The following is a 27,500-nucleotide window of genomic DNA, read 5'->3' on the forward strand; positions in this document are numbered from 1 at the left end:
GTTTTTGATTACATGTATATTAGCATTAATTCCTATGATCTGTGTGACAGTTGTGCTTTACGCTCTAAACCGCGAACACAGTTAAATAAAAAACAACCTTGCCACATGCCCATGTTATGAAGTATTAAGAGTAGTTAGCCTTACCTGGCCAGTTTCATGCCCACTTTTGGGTAAGGCCCATCATAGTAGTGTCCCTTGTTCCAGTGCGGATCACACATGATGGTCTTCCTCTGGAGGTACCTCATAGCTATGGAGGAGGGGTGGGACTGGGCGCAAGAGGAGATGGAAATAATCCTGAAACATTGGTATCTCAAGGTCATTTCTAAGTTCTTTAATCTCCGTCACCAAAGTCATGCTCATACTATGGCGATGGTCAATTCGTGAGAGCCCTTTTTACAAGAATAAAGTGTATACAGCAATTGTGACTCCAACATTTTAACTGCCAATCATTCAAACACCATTTCAAATCACTTACTTTCATGAGGATCAGACTTTCATAGGCAAGAGGCCCCTGATTCACATTGCTCACACGAGCAGTTACATTTTCCCCTCAAAGGGAAAAGGCTATCTAAGTTTTTGAACTTGTGCCTAATCCTTTTGATGTTTGAATGTCTATAAAATATGTTAAATTCACATTTTCCTTATAGATAAATTTCAAACTTCTTTTGTGCCCCCTAAAAGGAATTCTTGCATATTAATTTGACGAATATTATCCAAGTGGTTCTTGAGAAGAATACTTTTTAAAATAAATTTTCCTATTCAAAACTTTTCTTTGCACAAGCCCTGAGGCATAGTTTGATCAAATTTACATCTACACTACACATATACGAGGGTGCCTGCATATCAATTAGACAATTTGTACCCTTGTGATTCTTGAAAAAAGCTTTCTGGAGAATGTTCTTATGACTTCTTCATTTATAAATTTTTAACCCCCTATTGTAGCTCTACCTCTGATCCAGGAGCATGGTTTACACAAAATCTTCATTATACATAGGTTTTGGCTTTTATGTGACTATATTAAATGATTTACCCATGTGATATTAAATGATTAACCCATGCGATAATGGGAGATTTACCCATGTGATGATGGGTGATTTACTCATGTGATAATGGATGATTTGACAATATGATATTGGATGATTTACTCATGTGATATTGGATGATTTACCCATGTGATATTGGATGATTTACCCATGTGATATTGGATGGTTTACCCATGTGATATTGGATAATTTACCCATGTGATATTGGATGATTTACCCATGTAATATTGGATGATTTATGCATGTAATATTGGATGATTTACCCATGTGATATTGGATGATTTACCCATGTGATATTGGATGATTTACTCATGTGATGATGGATGATTTACTCATGTGATATTGGATAATTTACCCATGTGATTTTGGATGATTTACCCATGTAATATTGGATGATTTACCCATGTGATATTGGATGATTTACCCATGTGATATTGGATGATTTACCCATGTAATATTGGATGATTTACCCATGTGATATTGGATGATTTACCCATGTAATATTGGATGATTTACCCATGTGATATTGGATGATTTACTCATGTGATGATGGATGATTTACTCATGTGATATTGGATAATTTACCCATGTGATTTTGGTTGATTTACTCATGTGATGATGGGTGATTTACCCATGTGATATTGGATGATTTACTCATGTGATATTGGATGATTTACTCATGCGATATTGGATGATTTACCCATGTGATATTGGATGATTTACCCATGTGGTATTGGATGATTTACTCATGTGATATTGGATGATTTACTCATGTGATGATGGGTGATTTACCCATGTGATATTGGATGATTTACCCATGTGATATTGGATGATTTACTCATGTGATATTGGATGATTTACCCATGTGATGATGGGTGATTTACTCATGTGATGATGGGTGATTTGCAATAAGTGATAATTTTCCTGACCTGCCCACTCTCTCTGGGAACTCTGCTGCAGCCATCAGAGACAACATACCTCCTAGTGAGGAGCCCACACAGGCATGGAGCTACAGAGACAAACATACACATAAAAGAAACAACTCCCAGTGAGGAGCCCACACAGGCATGGAGCTACAGAGACAAACATACACACAGGCATGGAGCTACAGAGACAAACATACACATAACAGAAACATCCACTATCTATATCATGCATGGTTCCAGAAATTTTTCCTACAGGAGGTGCACTGCAGACAATTTTTCTTTGAGTGTCGTCCTCCCATTCCAGGGTCAAAGTTTTATTAGTTTGAACATTATATTACTGAATAATATTCATGAAATTTTGTGAGGTTTTATTATCCTGAGATTCGACTCAGTATTGTTGATCTAATAAGCTAACAGAAACTTTGGGTGATTGACGTTAAATATTAAATACATGGTTACTGTCTTGAAGTGATATTTCGGCAAGGGTAAGAAGACACGAGTGGAGCCCTCTCCACATTTTTTACCCAAGCTCAAATATCACTTCTATTTCAAGATGGTAATGACGCATTTTATTTATTCTGTAACACAATATAAAGTCAACTAAGACCTTACTATTTACTGAAAATTAAAATAGCACAGTAGCATCCCCTTGGAGGTTGAGTCTGTGATGTCACAATGTACAAAACCTGATCTACAGAAGTCATATGTATTTTTGTGAAATATTAGGTGGAGACCTGCCCCTCCCCCCTCTGTAAAAGGTATTGGGGTGTTAACAATAAGTTATATAATTTTGTGGAAGAGGTTTTTCAGGCGAAAGTGGCATAAATGGAGATCAGACTGCATAACAATAGGAATCACACCTTGTCAATGCCCAGTGCGTCCAGCAACAAGAAGTTGGCCTTCACCATGTCGTCCACACTGACCAGTGGGAAGGTGGTGGCGTACGGCTGGAATGACAAAAGCTTTAAGTTAGTTAAATGTTGTCTGTAATGACAGAAAGACCCAACTTATATAAAAGTAGCATCCCAACAATAGACCATTTATTTGACATTTCAAGAAAACATTCACGATTTTTAACTGTGAAATGGTTTAGTTAATAGAGAGACTCCAGGCTACATCTCTGTATTCCTAGATTAATTTGTAATTACTTGTCAATCTTTTGAGAGTACAAAAGTATGAAAAGTTTGTTAAATACAGTAATAACTTTAGGATGCATTGATCCCATTGGGTTTTATTCTGATGCTTTTATCGAAGGTGAATATTTTGTAATCCACATAGGAAATAAATGTAGAAGGCTTATATAGGCTGCAAGCCTGCTGCCTAATCCATTTATGTTTCATACATAATAAAATATTGTTTAAAATCAAATAAATGTAGAAAATAATCATTATCAGAGTGGTCATGTCTAAGGGTAATATATACTCCACAATGTTTTCAAAGATTTTGTTTGATCCTTTTGTGTCTGCTATGGTCTAAAGATTCAAAAACATTCACTTGCAAATAAATATATCTACTGATAAATTTTTGATCTCTGATTATAATTTCATAATCCACAGAACATTGAAGTGTCTTCTGACAAACAACGCAGAATGATTGATTACCATAATTTCTGAATGTAACTTTCAGTTATGGAGTTTTATAATCCATAATCAGAATTGAACAGGATTAATCTATCAATTTTCAGTCATTCAAATCCACCATCAGCCCGCGACATGATTGTCATCTTACAATACTGATATTCTCTTCAGAAATTAAATAATTTGAAAAATACAGCCTTGGTATAAACTCAAAGCCAATAATTTTCAAATATGCAACAATTATACAAAATAAAGCGACTGGACGGTAGGTATTTCATATACAATAAGTGGATTTACAAAGAATCCGCAGAATCCGCGGAATCTGATAGAACTAAGAGTTTGTCTCCTACCTTGCCAGTAAGAGGATTGATAGACGATGGACCCCTGAAATATAAAAACTGGTGATGTCCGGCAATCTTGGTAATAAATACCTGTACAGACTCTCAGATTTAAGTTGTTTTTGTTAACATGAATATGATGTAAGAGCTTTCATAGAACCTTAAACCAGAAATCACTGCTGAAACTGAGAATTTCGGAATGTCATAAAAAATATACAGAAGACACCACTAATTAAAAAAAAAAAAAAGTCTTTATTTTTAAAGTCGGACATACATAATCAACAATGAACGATAGCTATATACTAGCTATTTACAGACTTGCACAGATGTTTGTGCTTGGGGGTCTTTTTGTGGGAGGAAACCGGAGTACTCGGAGGAAACCCATGTGTCCGAGTGGGTGACCACCATACCCTCTCACATACAACCACTGCCGATCACGGAGATCAAACTCGGGTCGCAGCAGTGAGAAGCGAGTGTGTTAACCACTACGCTACCCGGACACCATTGGAATTAGAGAAATACTGCCATTGGTAAAATATAGGTTTCATTGTGAAATCACAATCAATCATAAATAATTTGCATGGTAAATGTCAATCATTGATTAAAAACATTATTTTATAGTCAAACTTAGAAATGAAATATTCTGCAAGGGCATCAGACTATCAGTTATTTCAAATTTGTTCTGAACTTCTGAGAGGGCATAAGAGTATCAATTAAGCAAAATTTTCTATCACATGACCCAGATCTTTTCTATCACATGAGATATGATCTGTATGACATATAGCTATGACCTTGACCCTTCATTTCAATAGTCTTGTTTAGAGAAAAAATATGATCAGGGCTAAAGTAGAGGACAAAAAAAACTGACCACAAATAATGTGCCCCTGCTATTCAATTTTGTAGACATTAAAAAATTTGCAGTTTCCACAGATTTCTATATGTTTACTGTACTAAAAATGCTGAAAAAGTACAATACCTTACAACTTGTATGTCTTTGTTATCATAAAAAACGATGCCCCCCCCCCCCCCCCCCCCCCCCGCATGGACAAATTCAACGTAACAAATTTGACCCCGACCTTTTAAATCCGTAGCACAGCTTTATATGTTATATGTACATGTAGTTTAAAAATTATGATCAAATTTAAAGCTCTAGATAAATCTACTCCAGCCAGTTACATGTTCCACAGAAATACGTTTATTTCATGTTATCGTACTATGTATTGTATGTGCATGTTTATGTATTTTTAAAAAAAAATCTCATTTACCTTCTTTTGATATAGTATATCTTTCTAATATTGAGATACAAAAGAAAGCTACTATTAACTGCAGATCTTATGTAGGAGTGCAGAGAAAACATAATAAAGGAAGATTAACAAGAGGCCCATGGGCCACAACGCTCACCAAACTCATCTAAGTCCTGCTGTTCTTCAGAAGTTTTTAAAAAGACTATTACTCTCTTAGATCCCATGACAAAATTTGACCCATATTATGACCCCCAACCTAGCCCCATGGGGTTACGATTTTACCAAACTTGAACCCATACAACATGGGGATGCTTCCATATCAATATGACTAACATGGTCTTGCTATTCTCTGGAAAAGTTTTTTTTTCTTTTTTTTATACAGATTTTATATTCATACAATATGTAGTTTGATCCCCAATTTTAACTCCTTCCAAATTCAAGAGTTCTTAAAAAAAATAGAAGAAAAAATATTCAATTCACACAATATGGGAACATTTGCATATTGGCATGATTTATTGTGGCCCTGCTACTCCTGCAAAGCTATTTTTTCAAATTTCTTATAGATTCTTATGTAAAACTTCAAATCCCTATTTAAGGGGGGTGCATATTCTATGACTAACCATAGACCTACTGGTCTTGAGGAAAATTTAAAAAGAATTCCTGAATCCATATTTTGGTCTCATCCTACGTTCAAGGGTCATGTAATCTACACTAGCTGAGGATGCTTGCATATTGATATGACGAATAATGGATGGTTATGAGAACATTTTTAAAAATTCCCTTATACACATGTATTTCCATGTAGACTTTAATTCCCCGTTGTGGACCCATCCTAACCCCAGTGTTTATGATTTGAAAAATTTTTGAATCTACACTCATCAAGGAAGTTTTAACATAAGCATTGTGTTTTCTGGTCCAGTGCTTCTTGAGAAAAAGATTTTTGAATAACCCTATCCTATTTAAACAAATTGCAAATTATCTCCCCTTGCGTAGATCCTGAAATAGTTTTAGCCTTTTACCCAAGGATGCATTGTGCCAAGTTTGTATCACATTGGCCCAGTAGTTTTTAAGAAGATGAAAATGTGAAAAGTTTACAGACAGACGACAGGTGATCAAAAAGCTCACTTGAGCTTCAAGTTTATGCGAGTGAAAATTAAATTGGTCTTTGATCTCAAGAACATAAATGTCATAGAAACAATATGCAACATTCTTAGAAATATGTTCAACCATTGGGATATATCAAATTAAAAAAGTCATTTTGTAAAATTTTCCTGAAGTGTAAAACTGTAAATCATAATAAAAATAACTTGGACAATGTTTTCAAAGATAATTCACTGTATATATTCATGCAAGCAGGTTTAAGCTTTTGTTTTTATTTTAATTTGTAAAACTATCAATACCATAAAGTCAGAATAAGCCTCTAACAAATAGGGTTTGGATGTAAAATTCTGAGGTATATCGGGAAAATACCGACATAATGGAAGATCTTGCTGGATAGATTAAATACTTACGTGGTACCGTAACAGCTCCCCAAGTTGTTTGGACAAATAATGAAGAACTCATCAGTATCTACAGCACATCCTGGTCCTACAAACTTTTCCCACCAGCCTGGCCTTACGTTTCCCTTTAAAATGACGTTTCACGAATTCATGCAAGGCCATTTTTCAAATCAAACTATTTATGACTTTCAACTTGGCTTAAAATTTCAGAAAATATTTAGAAAATTTTCATTGCATATCTTGCGAAAAACATAATAGAAAAGTTTTTTTTAGGTTCATCAGTGATGTTAAAAATTCCAGTATACCAAATATTTGAATGAATGTTTAGTACCCTGTGACTTTTAGCATGGGAACTAGCAGATAGTCCAGCCTGAATCAACACAGCATTGCTCTTGGATTCATTTAATTTCCCCCAGGTTTCGTAGGCAACATGTAGCTCTGGTAACCTCGCTTTGTTGTACTTCATCTCAAACGGATGCTGGTAATGGAGTGATTTAAATCCAGAAACAATCTTGTCATATTCTGGTTCTGGACCTGTCATCTTACTGAAATATTGAAATAATTCAAGTAAAATACAAGCTAGTATCATCTTAGTTATGCTTATCACGAGAAACAAAGGAATGTGTTCAACAACTTAATCATTTCTTTTGCAGACTAGTCTTTTTTAACCAACAGCGTAATACATTTTAATTACCAAGAATTTTTAGCAGACTTATTTAAAACCAAAATTTGCACTTTATCACAAGTTATCAAGACATGTCCTTTATTGAGAGAATAATCCATGTATGATAAGCTTATCTGTTCATTTCTCAAAACTCTAATTTAAAAAAGGAAATAAAAAATTCAAATTCCTCTTAATTCATCCTAGTATATGTTTCATAAAATTTGGAGTTTGGTGTTTTGAAGAAAATGTTTTCAAAATTGAAGTATATTTCATCCTTCAACAGGTTGGAAACACTTCTCCTAGGGCGATATCTTCTCACTACAACACAATCATCCCTCTTTAGCAAGAAAGTAAACATTACCATAAACAAGTGTTTTGATTGAAAAAAAAATGGCAAATTTTGTGCAATGCTGAATGAGTGTGACAATCATTCAACATGATGTGAATCATGTCTATAAACTTGACAACATAATCGAGAAATTTCATATCAATGTTGTGGCATAAGAGGGAAGGAGGCTGAAATCCAATGCACATCGTGAGTGTTTTTGTTCTGATTTATATATATTTGCAGAAGTATTGAAGACATTTTGACAATTTTTCTTCTTTTCACCTGAAACCCACTGGTGTTTTTCTCGGTTGTACAGGATATATTTCCTCTTTCTAAAGAGGGATTATTATCCTTCAGAATAATGCATCAATTTCATTGGTTGAAGGCTGGTCACGTGAAGGGAGACAATTCGTGATGTTTCCCTCACGTACAGGGTGACAACTGTGTTGTCTCCCTTTAAAAGATAAATAATTGTAATGGCACAAGCGAGATATACAGCTCTATAAAAAATTAATTAAAAATATGCAGCATCGTTAATCCATAAATTTTAATTGAGACTTCAGTATCAACATTAACAGTAAAAAAAAAACCCCAAAACAAATTAGAAGAAAATTATTCCCATTCCAATGCAATTTCTCATTTCACTTGATGTTTATGTTCTTGTCTTGAAATACAAAAATGTTAATGCTTGACGTTATGTTTTAGCGTCATTCAACTGTGGCGTCACAATTGAAAGCTTTCGCTTGTTTAACTCTCTCCAACCTCAGTGTTTTGCTTTTTAACATACAGTCTGCGACAAATCTCGGGAGCCCGATACCCGGGACCTGGTAAATGGAAGCGGGCATGTGGAAATTGCATACTTACAAGCCAGAGGGGCATATTAATTCCAAGGCTTAGACCTCCTCATTTTTATAATAAAGTACTTTTGCTTTTGATTCGAATGATCAATTCATTCATCAGATGTTTCATTTTCATTTGTGAAAAATGTAACATATCAAATTAAATATGATATCTATAGCATTAAATGTACTGTGTTCATTTATTTTATTCTTTTAAAGTGAAGCATAAAATTTTAACGACATATCATTCTACCACGTTTTCCAAGAAACTCTTTCGCTTAGGAGACATAAAAAGTGTACAGATTGAAAAAAATAGTGACAATAGATGCTCTCGGAAAAGTGGATTTCCTTGGCAATGAAATAAGAATAAAATGACTTAATAAAATTCTGGGCCTGTAAATATTTCTTTGGGCTAGTAGTATTTGTGGATATACCTGCCCAAAGGGCATGCACTGAAAAAAAGATTTGGTGAAGACTGCATATACACATCTAATAAATGTATGACATTGAGTGTACAACAAACTATGGCATGTAATTGAGGATAACATTGACTCCACCCCTCAAAAACATTTGAAAATTTATCAGAATTGTCTGCAGAAAAAGTTGTTACTAATTTGTTTTAAATAAAAAAAACTTAGTATGGTAAAAGTATGTAAAAATGTTTGATATCTCTTTTAACATTCGATTCTTTGGGATAATAAAACTATTATGGGTTGTTTAACAGGGAGACATCACAAATTATCAGGTCTGAGTAGGGTTAAAATCACCTTCGGGCGAATAGGCCTGATAATTTGAATATTTCGCTATAGGGGGATTGTTCCCAACCTGTTCAATAAACTTTGCAGATTCATGACAAGGTTCTATTAACGAGTATAATACATACTTTCTTGTAAGGCACGGGAACTCGGTTGACATCCCTTTGAACAGATCCGCAGGAACATCGGGAACATCAAGTTGTGGAAGGTGGCAGACCTGGGAGGACTGATGTTTCTGGCATAATTGAGGCGTTTGGTTGGACGACGTCAGAGTGTGAAAGGAGCTCGTGCCCCTTTTCACAAAATCTGGAGCTACAACACGACGACAACCGCTAAGAAAATCGTCACGCGTTAGTTTCTTCAACAAATTGTTGCATAGAGTAGATACACCTCTTTTCCCCATGATTTCTTTCACCATAGACGTGGCCTGAAAATACGCAACGCAGTTGTGATTTGGTGTAAATAAATAGAACAAGTTCGAGTTAATTCTGTTTATGAGATCTATGTAAACAAAACGAAAATAGGGTTATTAAATCTTATCAATAAGATAATTTATTGAATTTGATTCAAACAAAAGTTTTGTGTATAATGAATCTGTGGGGCTATATATATTTGTATAATTTATACTTAGAATCACATAAGAATTAAATAATTATTATCTTCGTTTTGTCTTAAAGCAAATCCAACGTTTCCAACACGTGCGAATCTCGTGGTCAAATAATTTAAAGTTCTAAGTAACATAACCCATGTCACTGTTAGCAGGACTTTTGGCCAGGCCAGGTTATGTTGAACAGTTCAGAGAACAATGGTCTCAATTAACGTTATCTTTTCACGAAAGTATGGTTTTATATGAAAATATAAAAGAGGTTGACATGCTGCATCACTATGTACATTTTTTTTTATCTGTTACTGCCGTACGAAAGCCCATTGGGCTAATTTTTGTAGCTGATAAGAAAAAAATATAATATCGCGTTAGGCCTTTATATATATAACGCATAACTTTAGCAAATAAACGCGTAATTTCCTCGTTTTAACGCGAAATATGCGTGAATAAAAGCTCAAACTTCGCGTTTTAACGCGAAAAGGCAAGATACACTGACAAACAAGTTGATGGTACAGGGGTTTTAACGTCAGCATTTTGCAAATTCTATGGTCGTTAAAAATCTGGTTTGCCAATACAACCTACATGTATCTTTGGGTCAAATGCTGTCCGACATGTTTCATACCGATTGTTACGCCATGTTTGGCACACTGATTTTGACTAAGGATTACTCCGTTTACCTGATCAAGTCTATAGAGGGCTCACGCCTCACGGCAGGTGTGACTGGTTGATAAGGGATGCTTACTCCTCTTATAGTCACCAGATCCCACCTCTGGTATATCCAGGGGTCTGTGTTTGCCCAACTCTCTATTTTGTATTGCTTATAAGGAATTATGAGATTGATCACTGTTCGTTAACTTCATGCACCTTCCATCCTATAAAGAAATACAATTATGTAAAACAGGAACCCGTTAAGTGAAGTAAAGAATTATATATACACATCATTTTACACATGCATATTTTAGAATGTTTGACAAATATGCTATTGAAGTTTTATGGAATGCAAAGTAGGAATTCATATTTTAGCTAACCTGAGCTGAAAATCTGATCACCCGTTGTCCATATGTCTGTGAACTATTAACATTTTCATCTTCTCCAGAACCACTGGGCCAATTTCAATGAAACTTAATTGGTACACATCATCCATGGGTGAAGGGGATTCAAGTTTGATCAAATGAAGGGCCGTGCCTCCTTTAAATGGGAAATATAATTATGAAAATGCAAAATATGGTGGGGTCATTTAAATATCTAATCAAGAACTGCTGGGCCAGAAAAGTTGATCTTGCTGACATAGTGCAGATTCAGGTTTGTTCAAACCATAGCCCCAGGGGGTAGGTAGGGGCCACAATTAGGGATCAAAGTTTTACATACAAATATATTGGGAAAATCTTTAAGTATCTTCTTCTAAAGAACCATGGAACCAGAAGAGTTCAAGTTAATATGAAATCTTACTGACATGACGCAGATTCAAGTTTGTTGAAATCATATCCCCAGGGGGTAGGATGAGGCCATAGTAGGGGATCAAATTCCTCCATGCGAGTTTTTAAAAGTTTTCTTCTCAAGAACCACTGGGCCAGAAAAGTTAAAAATTTAAATGAAAGCTTCCTGACAATAAAGCATATTCAAGTTTGTTTAAGTTGGATAGGGTGGGGCCACAATAGGGGATCAAAGTTTTACATTTGAGCATATAGGGAAAATCAAGACTTCTCAAAAATCACTGAGCCAGAAAAGTTGAAATTTACCTTAAAGCTTTCTGACATAGAGTAGGTCCAAGTTTATGGAATTTATGGTCCCCAGGGGTAGGGTGTGGCCACAATAGAGGATCAAAGTGTTGTATGCTGATATATGGGGAACATTTTTTAAAAATATCTCTTGAGCTATTTAAGCCTGGGCTTTCATATTTTGTATATATATATATATTTTGTTATAGAAAGAACTTTCATACAAATGATGCAATGGTGTGTGATCCTGTGACCTTGAAATGGAAGTTTTACCTACTTTTAGTAAAAATCTGACCTATACAATTTGTTCTGAACTATTTAAGGTAGATCTTTCATTTCTGGTAAAATATGTTTCTTATGGCAAGACCTTTCATTTCATGTCATAATTTGTGACCTTGAACTTAGAGTTTGACCTACTTTTAAGAAAATGTAACCGATTAAATACTTTCGGAACCATCTTTTGTATATTGATTCTTAATGGCAAGACTTTGTACACAATGGTGTTTATTGTTTGACCTTGGAGTTTGACCTACATTTTAAAGATATCCCTGACCTATTCAATATCTCCTAAACTATTTAAGGTAGGGCTTTCATATTTGTATGTTGGTTCTTTATGGCAAGACCTTATTAGTTTGTGAAGCTTGACCTTGACCGGGAAATTTAACTTACTTTTTATAAAAATTTTACCTATTGGATATTTCCTTAACTATTTAAGATAGAACTTTCAAATTCTTTATAAAGATTTCTTATGACAAGGTCTTTCGTATCATACCATGATCAGTGACCTTGGTATTAAGATCATCATCATGTCTGAGACAGTGATATTGGTGTTTACGCATCTTTGTGTTATGTGAATTCATTTTCAGTTATGTTGTGATTCTTTGGAGCTAAGTTGGGGCAACAATATGGGTTCAAAAATATTCATGGGAATAAAGATTGATTAAAAAAAATCTTTTAAAAGTCATAACAGCTGAACAATGGCAGGGCCAATGTCACTCAGGTGAGTGATGTGGCCCATGAGCCTCTTGTGTATTAGATTAATACCACTGATATTACAAATTTTTTTTAATACACTGGGGTATAAAATTTCATCCATTGAAATTTAGCCTGATGGCTGTGTGATCTTGTGACACCTTGGAGGTTCTTGGCTATATTGGGGAAATTCACAACTGTGGGCCTCTTCTTAAAATTGTGGGCAAATTGATGAGGCAATGATATAAGGGACCATCACAAGTTTTAAAATGCATTTAGTAGGTTTAGCATGTTATTTTGATATATGTTCATTGCAGGAATGACAGCATGGTTTTATGAGCAAGAGTTTTGCCCCTTTGTCCAATGGGAACAAAGAATATATCTAGCATGATTTAAAACGGAGGTATACAGGAGTCAGGTAAACACTGCATTATACCTACATCTTTCTTGTGAATATAGATAGAGTGCTTAAATGACAAAGAAAATAAGGAAAAAGTTGAGAATTTTATTTCATAAATAATTTCAGATTTTTTTTTAGCTCACCTGAGCTGAAAGCTCAAGTGAGCTTTTCTGATCACCTGTTGTCCGTCGTCTGTAAACTTTTTACATTTCCGACTTCTTTTCCAGAACCAATGGGCCAATTTCTACCAAACTTGGCAAAAAGCATCCTTGGGTGATTTAAGGGCTTTTATGTTTGTTCAAATGAAGGGCCATGTCCCCGTCAAAGTCCTGGGAGATAATCACAAAAATGCCAAAAAAAATGGGGTGGGGTCATTTAAAAATCTTCTCAAGAACCACTGGGAAAGAAAAGCTGAACTTTACAGGAAAGCTTCCTGATATAGAGTAGGTTCAAGTTTGTTCAAATCATGGTCCCCATGGGTAGGGTGGGGCCACAATATGGGATCAAAGTTTTACATTAAGATTATTTGGAAAATTTTTAACTATCTTCATCTTAAGAAACACTTGATCAGAAAAGTTGAAATTTACACGAAAGCTTCCTGACATGGAGTAGAATCAAGTTTCTTAAAATGATAGTCCTCAGGGTTAGGGTGGGGCCACAATAGGGAATCAAAGTCTTGCATGTAAAACTTATACGGTACCAATTTTGATGCACCAGATGCGCATTTCAGGAATACATGCGAATAATAGGGAAAATCTTTTTAAAAAATTCCTCCTAAGAACCACTGGTCCAGTCAAATTGAAAACATGGCAGCTTCATGACTAAGTGCAGATTATTTGTTAAAGGGGCATGGACACGATTTGAGCTGAAAATTTTCAAATTTTATTTTCCCATTTTTAATGTTCAAAATGCTTAACTAAGGTATTTCTAATGGTTAGCAAAAATTTGAATGTCAGTTGTTGAGGTACATGGGAGATATAGAACTCACAATTCTTTGTTATGTAAACGAGGCTCGTGCCCTTGTTTTGTTTACATGGAAGCTAGATATACCAGTAAAAGTTTGTTCAAACCAGATTTTTCAATTTACAAGTTAATTCTGAACATAATTCAATAGTTTCTAGTGTTTAGCACATCTAACTTTGTTTTAAACATGTTATTTTCTATCAAGCAATCTACATGTATATGTAAACAAACACAAGGCACGAGCCTTGTTTACATAACAAAGAATTGTGAGTGCTGTATCTCATTTGTTACTCAAAAACTGATATTCAAATTTTGTTTATAATTAGAAATATGTTAGTTAAGCACTGTAAACAATAGAAATGGAAAAAATAAATTTTCAGCTCAACTGTGTCCATTTCATGACCCATGGGGGCAGGTTGGGGCCATAGGGGATCAAAGTTTTACATGCAAATGTAGAAGGAAAATCTTTAAAAATCTTCTCAAGAACCACCGTGCCAGAAACAAGAACCACCGTGCCAGAAACAAGAACCACCGTGCCAGAAAATTCAAATGTACATGGCAACTTCCTGACATAGTGCAGATTCAAGTTTGCATAAATCATGGGGATAGGATGGGACTTCGATAAGGGATCAAAGTTTTACATGCGAATATATAGGGAAAATCTTAACATGGGCCAAGGTGACTCAGGTGAGCAATTTGACCCATGGGCCTCTTGTTAATTCACTTCATTGCACCAACAATTAAATTTTGCAGGTACACAAGCAAGATTTTCTCATGTGAATTTAATGTATCTTATATTGAGTTTTAGACAACTGAGGAAAATGTGTTCTATTTATAACTAATACATTATAAACTTGCCAATGACACTTCTAAAATTGTTACAGTCTATAGGTGTCATATTGAATTGTCAGAATATTGATTTTTATTAGGATTCACAAAATATACACAATTGCAATCAATATTGAGGGGATAAAATAACTCGAAAACAGTGAAATTGTAAAATCAGTAATTTCTCTGTGGTGTAGTTTTTGTTGTTTGCATGATATACATGTGTATAGATATACTCACTGAATCCCCCTCAAACAAAAGAATTTCATCTTAATGGTGAGATTGCTAGTTTTCAAATTCCCAACATTCTTATTAGTTCCCTACCAGCGGAGCTAGTTTGCACTCCATCCTTGCAGGTCAAAAATTTTGGTATGAAAAGAATATAGAAGGAATACACATGACGTGAAATACAAAATCCCTAGCCCCAATTATTCAAAAGTTATGGCCAAGATTAAAGTTTTTCAAAAGTAGGGTAAACTCCAAGGTCAGGAGGTAAAAAAAATTTGCTCTCTAAGAGAGGGTTTTGTTTAAAGGAAAACGCGTAAAATATGAAAGTCAAAGTTTTTGCAGACAAACAAACAGACAGACCAAACAGTGTCTGATTACAGGGGCATAAAAAAGTCTGGAAAACTAAGTTGTGACAGGAGGATGAACAAACAGTGTCTGATTACAGGGGCATAAAAAAGTCTGGAAAACTAAGTTGTGACAGGAGGATGAACAAACAGTGTCTGATTACAGGGGCATAAAAAAGTCTGGAAAACTAAGTTGTGACAAACAGTGCAAGGATGGAGTGCTCTGCTGGTAGGGAACTAATAATGTTGTTCCGTGCAACCCGTTCAGCATTCCATGCAAACCATTTCGTGCGAGATTCATTCTGTACATGATCAAGCCACGCCCATAGATAGGTGCAGACCGTTCAAACCATGCCCTTAGAAACTTACAGACCATGCAAAACATCGGTATGGGATCCAGGAGAGGTGGACATAGATGGGAATTTTTGAGCAATTATACTCAGGTGACCTATTGCAATATGCCAGTTTCAAGATAAGAGCTCTCCTGTGTAGGAGGTACATTTAGTAGAACTTTGAGTGCCTAAGCGGGACAGAGTGAACCTATACAGTCAGTGAGGAAGACGATAAAATGTATTAAAAGTGGCTTCTCTTTATATATGTAAATGTAGGAAATACAAAATGCTATCGAAAGAAATGTTTTACTAAAGTAAAAACACAAAAACAATCTCATATTTGAAAGCAACATCCTGGATATGATACCTACGACCAACGAAACTACGTGATATAATAAGAATTCCATGTATTTAATTACTCCCTGAATACTTATCACTTACTTAGTTTTTGTATCAGTTGAATTCAGGTGATGAAACAGCGTATGAGAAAAATACTAAGTACATTTACTTATGCAGTGATGAATATTCATCCCATTCCTGCATATAAACAAGTTATTTCGCGCCTTACTATATACGAGTCCCGAGTTCATCGAAGGTAATAACTCGATTGTATCTCGAAATCGGTGTATTGGTTGTCGTCCTTCGTCGTGTGACGTGCGTTAACAATTGAACATTTTTAACTTCTTGATAATTACTATTCCAATTCTTTTCAAATTTGGTATGAAGCATCTTTGGAACAAAGGGGACATAAATTGTAAAATTCAGGACTCATGGGGCCCTAGGGATGGGGCAAAAACTGCCCACAATTGACCAATTTTCAAAAATCTTCTTTTCTAGAACTGAACACGTGTAAGAAAAACCATGAATGCATAGTGATGTAGAGCAGGAAGGCCTCTACCAAAATTGTAAATTTCATGATCCCCATGGTAGGGGTTCTGACCCCAGTGCGGGGCCAAACTTACTATATAGTTTTATGTGTAAAACACTTAAATAGCATCTTCTTTAGTGCTATTGATATTATTTAAATTGAAACTAAATAGATAATTAAAAAGAGCAGGTAGTCCTTTTACAAAATTGTAGATTTGATGATCCCAGGGTAAGGGATTTTGGTATCAGGGTGGGGTCAAAATGGTCAGTTATTAAATGTGTGAACTACAGAAATTTTTAACTTCTTCTTGATAACTTTTATTCCAATTCTTTTCAAATTTGGTATGAAGCATCTTTGGAACAAGGGGGACATAAATTGGAAATTTCAGGATTCCTGCACCCCTGGGGCCCTAAGGGTGGGGCAAAAACTGCCTAAAATTGACTTATTTTCAAAATCTAGAATATTACCATTATCTTGAAATTATTTCATGTTTAAACTAACCCCAAGGGAGACCCTATTAATGCCGAAAAAAATCTAAAGTGGGCAGGCTGTGCCTATACTGTTTTGTGCAGACCGTTCACAAAGTGTGCAAGCCACACCTACAAAGTGGTCAACATTTTGTGCGAAGCATTTTATGCAAACCGTTCAGCATTCAGTGCAAACCGTTCACTGTTCTGGGCAAATCTTTTGTCTTTCCATGCAAGAATTGTTTTGTACCGTTCCGTGCGAGTGTTGTAGTAGTATGTACGCTTCAGGGTCTGTAACAATCTTTTCCAAAAATTTCATTGCACAATATATTGGGTAGCTTATTGGGTAAATTGTATGTAATCTATGTATCTGGCATGGTGATGTCAACTTGGTGACATTATTTTATTGGCATTTTGATGTTGTGTATGGCAATTGGTGTCCAAGATGAGCCTTTAGATATTAGTATTTTTCTTCAGAAAATCATTGGAGTGTGCATATTGTCATATGATAAAACAATTACCAATAATTGCTTGATAATAGGAATTATGAATGAAGAAAACATGATATTAACTTATATGTTTCAAAAACTGTCTTTGTTTAAATCTTCAAAAGTTGCATGAAATGGGACCAAATTCGAGATGGTTGTAGAGTATAGAGAAATTTAACAGCCTAAACGTGTTGTATTTCTGGACATGCAGTTGAGGTGCTCAACAACAAGAGAAATTTAACAGCCTAAACGTGTTATATTTCTGGACATGCAGTTGAGGTGCTTAACAACAGGAGAAATTTAACAGCCTAAATGTGTTGTATTTCTGGACAGTTGAGGTGCTCAACAACAAGAGAAATTTAACAGCCTAAACGTGTTGTATTTCTGGACAGTTGAGGTGCTTAACAACAAGAGAAATTTAACAGCCTAAATGTGTTGTATTTCTGGACAGTTGAGGTGCTCAACAACAAGAGAAATTTAACAGCCTAAACGTGTTGTATTTCTGGACATGCAGTTGAGGTGCTTAACAACAGGAGAAATTTACCGGTAACAGCCTAAACATGTTGTATTTCTGGACAGTTGAGGTGCTTAACAACAAGAGAAATTTAACAGCCTAAACGTGTTGTATTTCTGGACAGTGGAGGTGCTTAACAACAGGAGAAATTTACCGGTAACAGCCTAAACGTGTTGTATTTCTGGACAGTTGAGGTGCTTAACAACAAGAGAAATTTAACAGCCTAAATGTGTTGTATTTCTGGACAGTTGAGGTGCTCAACAACAAGAGAAATTTAACAGCCTAAACGTGTTGTATTTCTGGACATGCAGTTGAGGTGCTTAACAACAGGAGAAATTTACCGGTAACAGCCTAAACATGTTGTATTTCTGGACAGTTGAGGTGCTTAACAACAAGAGAAATTTAACAGCCTAAACGTGTTGTATTTCTGGACAGTGGAGGTGCTTAACAACAGGAGAAATTTACCGGTAACAGCCTAAACGTGTTGTATTTCTGGACAGTTGAGGTGCTTAACAACAAGAGAAATTTAACAGCCTAAATGTGTTGTATTTCTGGACAGTTGAGGTGCTCAACAACAAGAGAAATTTAACAGCCTAAACGTGTTGTATTTCTGGACATGCAGTTGAGGTGCTTAACAACAGGAGAAATTTACCGGTAACAGCCTAAACATGTTGTATTTCTGGACAGTTGAGGTGCTTAACAACAAGAGAAATTTAACAGCCTAAATGTGTTGTATTTCTGGACAGTGGAGGTGCTTAACAACAGGAGAAATTTACCGGTAACAGCCTAAACGTGTTGTATTTCTGGACAGTTGAGGTGCTTAACAACAAGAGAAATTTAACAGCCTAAACGTGTTGTATTTCTGGACATGCAGTTGAGGTGCTTAACAACAAGAGAAATTTAACAGCCTAAATGTGTTGTATTTCTGGACAGTGGAGGTGCTTAACAACAGGAGAAATTTACCGGTAACAGCCTAAACATGTTGTATTTCTGGACAGTTGAGGTGCTTAACAACAAGAGAAATTTAACAGCCTAAACGTGTTGTATTTCTGGACAGTGGAGGTGCTTAACAACAATAGAAATTTAACAGCCTAAAGGTGTTGTATTTCTGGACAGTGGAGGTGCTTAACAACAAGAGAAATTTAACAGCCTAAACATGTTGTATTTCTGGACAGTGGAGGTGCTTAACAACAGGAGAAATTTAACAGCCTAAACGTGTTGTATTTCTGAACAGTGGAGGTGCTTAACAACAAGGGGGGAAGAGTTAATGTCGTGAGGAATACTAAACCTGAGGAATCTATGAAAGTGTCTGTATAAATAGTGATTACGAGAACACTGTAGCCAGCAGGTGATAATTAGAAGTCCAGGGATACTCCATTACTTTTGTTAGTGTATTGACACCCTCGCTGATCTGTGAAACACCCAATAAAATGTAGGAAATTTGGATTTCTATCGCAGAGTTGCTAAGATGTGTATGAAATGATATTAGAAATGCCCTTTTCAGCTGGGTTTGTCTTTGGTTGTGGGTCAAGCTTTAGGCATGTGACATTGGCCAAGGTGACAAAAATATGGTGTTAGTATTTTTTTGTATAAAAGTAACCAGTGGGTGACATAATTAGATTGGTTTGGTGTGAACCATAAATATCCTGCAGCTGCTAAACCGGTAGGCTGAGGAGCCTGGAGCCTTGGTTTTTGGTTAACCACCAGAATTTTAGATTGCCTGGTAAGGTTATGAAAGATTTTAATTCAGTATCAGATTTTTAATTTGATGATTAATTACTGCAAGCTTAATCACCTCCATAATCTGTCTGTCTCATCATTTACACTCTGACAATGATATTGATGAAATTGGTAGATCAGCCTATTACGTAACATGCAATAAGTCTACTGTGTACAGACTAATTAACAGAGAGAGTCGTTAACACATACTGAATACAGATTTTACATCATCTTAAACTGAGAAAAGCTTTGTAAGCAGCTAGTATAGTAATACCAATCTCCCCGTATTTAATTCTTATTGGATAAGATTTTTAATGGCATTCTAACTTCATCTAACAAAGAGATAAATGTATTTGTAGTTATGAATGTCTGTTGGATTTATTCGGACTTGATTTAGTTGTCATGGTTACTGCAAATTGTTTATTATAATTATAATAATCATCCATACCCTGTGCAATACATTATTGATATCAAGTTTCAAGAGAATGAAAAGAATACTGTACATTCCTTATGTTACATGAGTACTTTAATTTTTCGAAATAGCCTATCCATCAATTTGCAAGACCGTAAAATCATGGTGATATACTCTTGAGTACTTTAATGTACATGAATTAGTAATGAATAAGTGAAAGTGAGAATTTTGAATTTGCAAGAGAGGCTTCTCATGACAAAATACAAAATAAAACAGATAAATGTCGTTTTCGGGGAATAGAGTGACATTTATCTGTGCTCCAGATTTCAGGTCAGAGGGTTTACCAAAGAGAGCACACAAGATAAAGATCAAGCTTGTCATGACACTCTCCTCCGTGTCTATATAAGCAGAAAAAAGTGTGGAGAAGCCATAACATCAGGCTCCACACCAAAATCAGACTACACAAGGCTCTCATTTCATCTATCGGCTTGTATAGGTGTGAAGCATGGACACATACTGCCAGACCAGAACACCACATTCACTGGGTCAATGCTGTCTGTTCTTTACACACGGATTTTGACTATAAGGATTACTCCATTTACCTAATCAAAATATAGGGTTCATGGCGGGTGTGACCAATTGACAGGGGATGCTTTACTCCTCCTATAGGGATCTGATCCTACCTCTGGTATATCCAGGAGTCCGTATTTGCCCAATCTCGGCTGAAATTCGGCTCGGCTGAATATTTCGACTGACGCCTTCACCGAATCTCAGAGCAGTCCTTCATATAATTCATGTCTGGAAATATTCTTTCAGCTTTGGCCAATTCTAGCAATCAATGTGCACTGAAATGACACTTCTGTTTACTTCAAATTTTGCATGCTTCAGAGTCTGTATGTGGGGAAACCAACTCATTGGAGATCAGATTCAAAGAGTTATCACATAGAAAACAGTATTTTCCTTTGAAAACAAAATTACAATATGACATTAACAATGTTCAATGGAAGTAGTGAGTCTATTGCACATGTACATGTATGTTTATTTTCATTTTTATTCATTTTGTAATAAAATATGAAGATAAATATAGATTTGTAATCTCCGTAAATATATGTTTATAAATTGTAAGAAATCAGTTGGATTTATTCGCATCTTTTAAGGCTTCAGCCATGATCTTCACTTATGTGTAGGACATCATAAAAAAAACTTATGCTTACTGATTGCCTACATTGGGAGGGGATACCCTACTTTGTGGAGCTCTTGTTAAAGTACTGTAACATTTGTAAGGAATTGTGCAATGCATCTGTATGTATGTATGTATGTGAGCACCTTTTGGGCCAGGCTAAGGATTATCAAACTTGTACACATGTTGCTGATGATGAGAGGAAGAAGTCCATTTTTCAAGATCAAACTTGCATGGGTGATTTATTAATAAGCATAATACAAGACTGAGAAACATATTTATAAGGCTAGGATATTTAAACTTGAAACATTCTAGTATTCAACCATCATAGACATGTGTTATGGTACGGTGCAATGCATCTGTCTGTTGTCTGTTTGTTCGTCCATCAGGAAGGGTAAAAAGAGTACTGTTACTAATAAGGATAGGATAAACAAACCTGGTGCACAGTAATTCCCAATAGTGAGAGGAATACCATATTTGTCCTTTTGAGCACCCCAGGTGCTTAGAAAATTGGAGGAGGGGGGTATTTAGTACTCTGTGCTGAATTCCTGATAAGTCAACACATCACACTGTTTGTGTCATTGACTATATACCACGCACGATTTACTAAACTTTTGGTTTCACTTTCGCAGTACAACTATGGCCGAGTACGAATATGATTCTTGCATTAGGGGATTTCATGTTTACAGAGATATCTGGGATTCATTCCAGGGAGAAACTCTTGAAACATAAAGAGAGATCAACAATCCTCTGGATAAATATGTGATTGCTGTTGTAAAGGACGGTGCAGTAGTTGGACATGTGCCTCAAAAAATAAGTAAAGTTGTAGCATTCTTTTTAAAACATTGGGGGGGGGGGGGACTTTGAAATGCATTGTAAATGGAAACCATTGCTACTCCTAAGATACCGGTATTGGTGGACTAGAGATACTATGTATTATGAAATTCAGTGTGGAACCAAGATTGCTAGAAAGATTAAAAACTCTTATCAGAAAAGTGAGTAGTACTGTATTTCAAAGGGGCCCCTTAATTTTTGAGAGTTGAAAAAAGTCCCAGGGGGCACTTATAGGTGTAGGGGTGCCCTGCTCAATAGGACAAATACAGTATGCTTGTTATTTCTGAACATATTAGATGGGCTTATTTTGCAGCATGAGCATTGCTCTTGTGAAGAAATGCTCTCTGCTGAGAGTTGTAGACAATTCATCATTGGGAAGCATTGTTATTTAGTTCACGTATGTAAAATACATCAATCTCTACACTAAACTATATACATTGTTATTTAGTTCACGTATGTAAAATACAGTCAACTCTCGATAAACCGCCACCTTTTGTTCTGATGAAATCATGGCATTATAACGAATTTGGCGATGAATTGAATTACTGCCATCTTGAAGAAATAGAGTTACCGTTCTTTTATATGTAAGAGTTATCTTTTGTCCTGACTTGCGTAAACCACATAAACAACGCCTTTTCTAAGCCAGTATTAAGTGCACTGCGGTGTCGTTTCCTGGCAGGCGAGCCTTCAGAGATTGGGTCAGGGTCTGCAAGAATTGCATCCTTTGCTGCTAAGATGTCGCCCACTGTCCTTCTTTTTATAGACTTTTCCCATAAAAAAAAAAAAATGATTTGCAATATCCTGATGGGTACATTTTGGATGATGTCCTTGGTACGTAATGATTTTTTTCTCATCGAAATTTAACAGGACCCTCTTTCGTGGCGAAGCCATAGCTAAATTGAAATGTGTTTCTATGATGTATAAACAACTTGACTACAGTTCATCTCGAGTAATTTTCTTGTTTATTCAATATGTACAGCAATTACTGGGATCCTTCTGTCCAGGTGTACGCCGGAGATCGATAATGACCAATTTACTGCTTCACTGACCATGTGCACCTATGGTGGTTTATCGAGATAATTAACATGTTGAAATAGACTTTTGTAATGAAAACACTGTGGCAAATGGCGATAGCGAATTTGGCGTTTTAACGAGAGTTTTAAGTAACAGGAAAAATGTTCCTAAAAAAATGCGGCGTTATAACGAAAATGGCGATGAATTGAGTGGCGATAATTCGAGAGTTACCTGTACATCAATCTCTACACTAAACTATATACATTGTTATTTATTTCACGTATGTAAAATACATCAATCTCTACACTAAACTATATACATTGTTATTTAGTTCACGTATGAAAAATACATCAATCTCAACACTAAACTATATACATTGTTATTTAGTTCACATAACTATGTAAAATACATCAATCTCTACACTAAACTATAGTTCATGTATGTAAAATACATCAATCTCTACACTAAACTATATACATTGTTATTTAGTTCACGTATGTAAAATACATCAATCTCTACACTAAACTATATATATTGTTATTTAGTTCACATATGTAAAATACATCAATCTCTACACTAAACTATATACATTGTTATTTAGTTCACATATGTAAAATACATCAATCTCTACACTAAACTATATACATTGTTATTTAGTTCACGTATATAATATACATCAATCTCTACACTAAACTATATACATTGTTATTTAGTTCACGTATGTAAAATACATCAATCTCTACACTAAACTATATACATTGTTATTTAGTTCACGTATGTAAAATACATCAATCTCTACACTAAACTATATACTACTATAGTCAATAATGAAATTAATTACTATAAGGCAAATCTGTGGCAATGAATCACATGATTTTAAAAATTCTTTAGATTAATTTATCAACAAACTATTTCAAAAGTTTCTTTTTATTTCCATTTCCCCCTCCTTCGGAACTCTTTGATTTTTGTGTTTGTAAACATAAAAATTAAAAATGCTGGCCTTGCTCTATATATACATATCGTTCAGCTGTCAAAATTTCATTAAACAGCAGAAGTTGGGGGTTTTCCAGTAATTCTTCCCCCGTGCCCCATGGAGAAGAATAGCTGTGACTTACCATGTGTAAATTTGTTTATTTATACAAACTAGATAATTTACAACATGTGTAGTCTTTCACTCTTCTTCATTGACAGTTAATGATATCTGGCTGCTAAATATAGATCTGTGTATACCTGAAGCTGATTGTAAGTGACTCATGCATGTGGAGGAGGGAAGGGGGATATTATTGTTTTTGACGGACCCTGCTCACTGTGTATAGGCAGCCAATACAATGTTTAGAGAATCAGTCAACACTGAACATCGCCATCACATTATATCATCAATTATAACATTATATCATCAATTATAACATTATATATCTAAAAATAATTAAATATTTTGTTTTAATTTGACACAAAATTGCATCCTTTTCCTTATGGCTTCCAAAATATTACTATGGATTTCTTTATTCCTATTTTGAGAAGCTTGCTTGCACATTGATTTCATGTCTGACCTCTGGATATATGACATATAATTGAATATTTCTTGAGGTACATTTAGAATATGCCAACATCGTTTTAAGAATTGAAAGGTTGTGATAGATGCTTCCCTATTTTCTGGCATTGAAAGAGAAATTATAATCATTACATGTTAAACTTTGATTATACAACAATTTTCTTAATCAGTAAGATTAGAGTTTTTTAAGAATTGGTTTCTGAGATGAGGATTAACTGTAAACCCTTTCTTTCAGTCATGTAATTGGATTATGGTATTTTGTTGTAGGAGGTCCAGATGAGCTGATGATGCTGTGTGTTGTGCAGGTGGTGTACATTATCTATCTCTACATGTAATGGCTAGTGCTTACTCTGGAATGGTAAGTACAATGAACTGATTATGTAAAAACTAAATTTTGAGTCAAACAGATGATGTAGTGACTATATTGCGATCTGTTTTTGTCTGTCGTCATTCAATGGGCATTGACATTTGAACATTCATTTTTAACTTCTTCTCAAATACTGTTTTGGTATTCTAAAGGATTGGGTAGAGGCAATAAGTTAAAATTTTGTGATCCCTTACATGGTTCCTTGGGGGCTCTATGGTGACAGACGGACGGATGGACAAGGGTAACAATAATACACCCGAACTTTCTTTAGAAAGTGCAGGTATAAATACATGTACATATTCAACACCTTCAAGAGAGCCTTTTCTTGAACAATTTTATTAGGCTACCATCATGAATGCTTCAATACGGAACTTTCGGGATGTGCCGGAATGACCGGTTATATTTGACGTTTATACATCATGGTCACATGATGATAACCAATTGTAGGGCAAAGTTGACATTGATACAAATGGTGTTTCAGTAGCAGACGGTCCGTAAAGAGCTAAGCGCTGTCCTATGATGACGATCCAAGTCACTATTGGTGCTTAGTACCTTGGTGTAAATTAGATGGAAGGGAAAAGGTGCATTTACACGCATATCATTGTATGCAAGGCGTAAAGTTTAACCGATATCTTCAAGATATTCCCTAGATTTATTTCCCTCACCAACTCACGTAATTTAATCAAATGCATTTTCCTATAAAATGGTTGCAGTGATTCCTTACTTTCAAAGATAGCATTTAAATGCAGGAATTTGATAGTAAATGAAGTATTCCATGCTTGTTTACTTAGTTGTTATTGTAATCCGGAAGTGACATGCCCTACAAATTATGTTCAACGTGCGATAAAAGTCAGAGTGGATCCGTATCTCAAAAGTCCCATATTGACATTGAAAGTAAACGTTGTATAAGTCAACATCATGCTTGAATCATTCTTGATCTTGTTAGTACAACTCCTCGAAAACCACGTAACAGAATTTCATAAATTTTGAAATTAATAAGGACTTGCTGTGAAGATGTGAATATTTGCAGGAAATTGTGATTTGAATTGTTTTCTGGGAGTTATGCCCCTTTTGAACATATATTAAATATACTACTGAAAAAAGTTTGTCAGCTCAGTTCCTCGGAAACCACTGAACAGAATTTCATATAACTTTGTATTTCTAGAATATAAACATGCTTTGTAATGTACAAATTTATAGGAAATTCTATTTCATTATTTTATGAGAGTCATGCCCCCTTTTAACCAAAATTTGATAGTTTGGCTAAAATATACTATTTGGTGCAACTTGCTTGAAAGTCAGGTTTTCAAGACATGTAATTATTAAAATATTTTTAGGCCACCTTATTTGCTCAGGTTACCTATTGCAATTGTTCATTGTTTGTCATTGTATGTTAGCAATTTAACTTCTTGATAACTAACCATTCCAATTTTTTTCTTCTTCAAATTTGGCATGAAGCATCTTTAGGACAAAGGGGATATAAATTGTAATATTCAGGACTCCTGTACCACCCAGGGCCTTAGAGGTGGGACAGAAATTGCCTAAAATTGACCAATTTTCAAAAATTTTCTTCTTTACAACTGTACATCTGTAAAAATAAAAACTAAGTGCATAGTGATGTATAGTAGGAAGGCCTCTACCAAAATTGTAAATTTCATGATCCCCGGGGTAGGGGTTCTGACCCCAGGGCGGGGCCAAACTTGTTATACATGTATAGTGTATATGTGTAAAACATTAAAAAAAACATCTTCTTTAATGCTATTGATATTGTATATTGAAACTAAATAGATAATGAAAAGGAGTAGGTAGTACTTTACCAAAACTGTAAATTTCATGATCACAGGGGAAGGGGATTTGGTTCCAGAGTGGGGCCAAAAATATCATAGTGATTATTGTCTTTATCATTTTAAAGACTTCTTTGATTTTGCTGATAAAAACTAAATGCATACCGGGTATTTAGGAAAAAGTAGAAAAGGATGTACCAAAATAGTAAATTTCACAACCCCAGGATTTTGACTCTTAATGTAGCTATACATCAAGACTTATACCTTTTATGACAATACGTCATGAGATGGCAATTCAAATGTTTTGTGAAACTATTTGTATCATTCGATTCGTTTGTATGTCAACGTAGCTTGCTGGATAAGGTATTGGGTAACTGACTCGCAGATACCGAGTTCAAATCCGCCAGTGTCTTTTGTCTATATTTTCAATAGTTTTGAGAATCAATTTTTTTTCTCTCCAAAATTACAAATGTTTTGCTTTTTGTGTCGCCTGCGTTACGCAGTGGCGACATATAGGGATCACTATCCATCGTCTTGCGTCGTCGTCTGGCGTCGTCGTCGTCACAAAAAATTTCTGTCACAGTTTTCTCAAGAACCACATGGGGCAACTCCCTGATATTTGGCACAGAGCATCAGTGTGGCCAACTGTATTGTGTAAGACATTTTCGAATCTGTCGCTTATCAACTTCCTGTTTACCG

At 35.3% G+C, this 27,500-nt stretch overlaps 2 protein-coding genes across 8 annotated transcripts in view; one reads left to right on the plus strand and one right to left on the minus strand.

Annotated features, from left to right (window-relative positions):
* Window positions 1-9,721, minus strand: part of LOC125680289 (serine O-succinyltransferase-like) — an 18,511-nt gene extending 8,790 nt beyond the window's left edge. For 4 of the 6 annotated variants that reach the window (XM_048919753.2, XM_056153875.1, XM_048919752.2 and 1 more), the window contains exons 1-7: window positions 9,342-9,701; window positions 6,959-7,172; window positions 6,640-6,752; window positions 3,897-3,930; window positions 2,830-2,916; window positions 1,973-2,052; window positions 145-294 (exon numbers count right to left, since the gene is read on the minus strand). In XM_048919753.2, coding sequence (XP_048775710.1) covers window positions 145-294; window positions 1,973-2,052; window positions 2,830-2,916; window positions 3,897-3,930; window positions 6,640-6,752; window positions 6,959-7,172; window positions 9,342-9,631 — 968 coding nt within the window. In that variant the 5' untranslated portion in view covers window positions 9,632-9,701. Of the gene's footprint in view, window positions 1-144; window positions 295-1,972; window positions 2,053-2,829; window positions 2,917-3,896; window positions 3,931-6,639; window positions 6,753-6,958; window positions 7,173-9,341 lie in introns of all 6 variants that reach the window. The other 2 variants (XM_048919754.2, XM_056153874.1) reach the window with 2 other exon arrangements.
* Window positions 9,722-9,900: 179 nt separating this feature from the next.
* The window catches only part of LOC125682519 (uncharacterized), a 97,269-nt gene continuing 79,669 nt past the window's right edge, over window positions 9,901-27,500 (plus strand). Inside the window, exons 1-3 of one of the 2 annotated variants that reach the window (XM_056153876.1) lie at window positions 9,901-10,021; window positions 12,825-12,925; window positions 24,918-25,008. In XM_056153876.1, coding sequence (XP_056009851.1) covers window positions 24,985-25,008 — 24 coding nt within the window. In that variant the 5' untranslated portion in view covers window positions 9,901-10,021; window positions 12,825-12,925; window positions 24,918-24,984. Of the gene's footprint in view, window positions 10,022-12,824; window positions 12,926-24,917; window positions 25,009-27,500 lie in introns of those variants that run through there. The other variant, XM_056153878.1, reaches the window with a different exon arrangement.

This window comes from Ostrea edulis, chromosome 2, assembly GCF_947568905.1.
Source record: "Ostrea edulis chromosome 2, xbOstEdul1.1, whole genome shotgun sequence".
Lineage (NCBI taxonomy): Eukaryota > Metazoa > Mollusca > Bivalvia > Ostreida > Ostreidae > Ostrea > Ostrea edulis.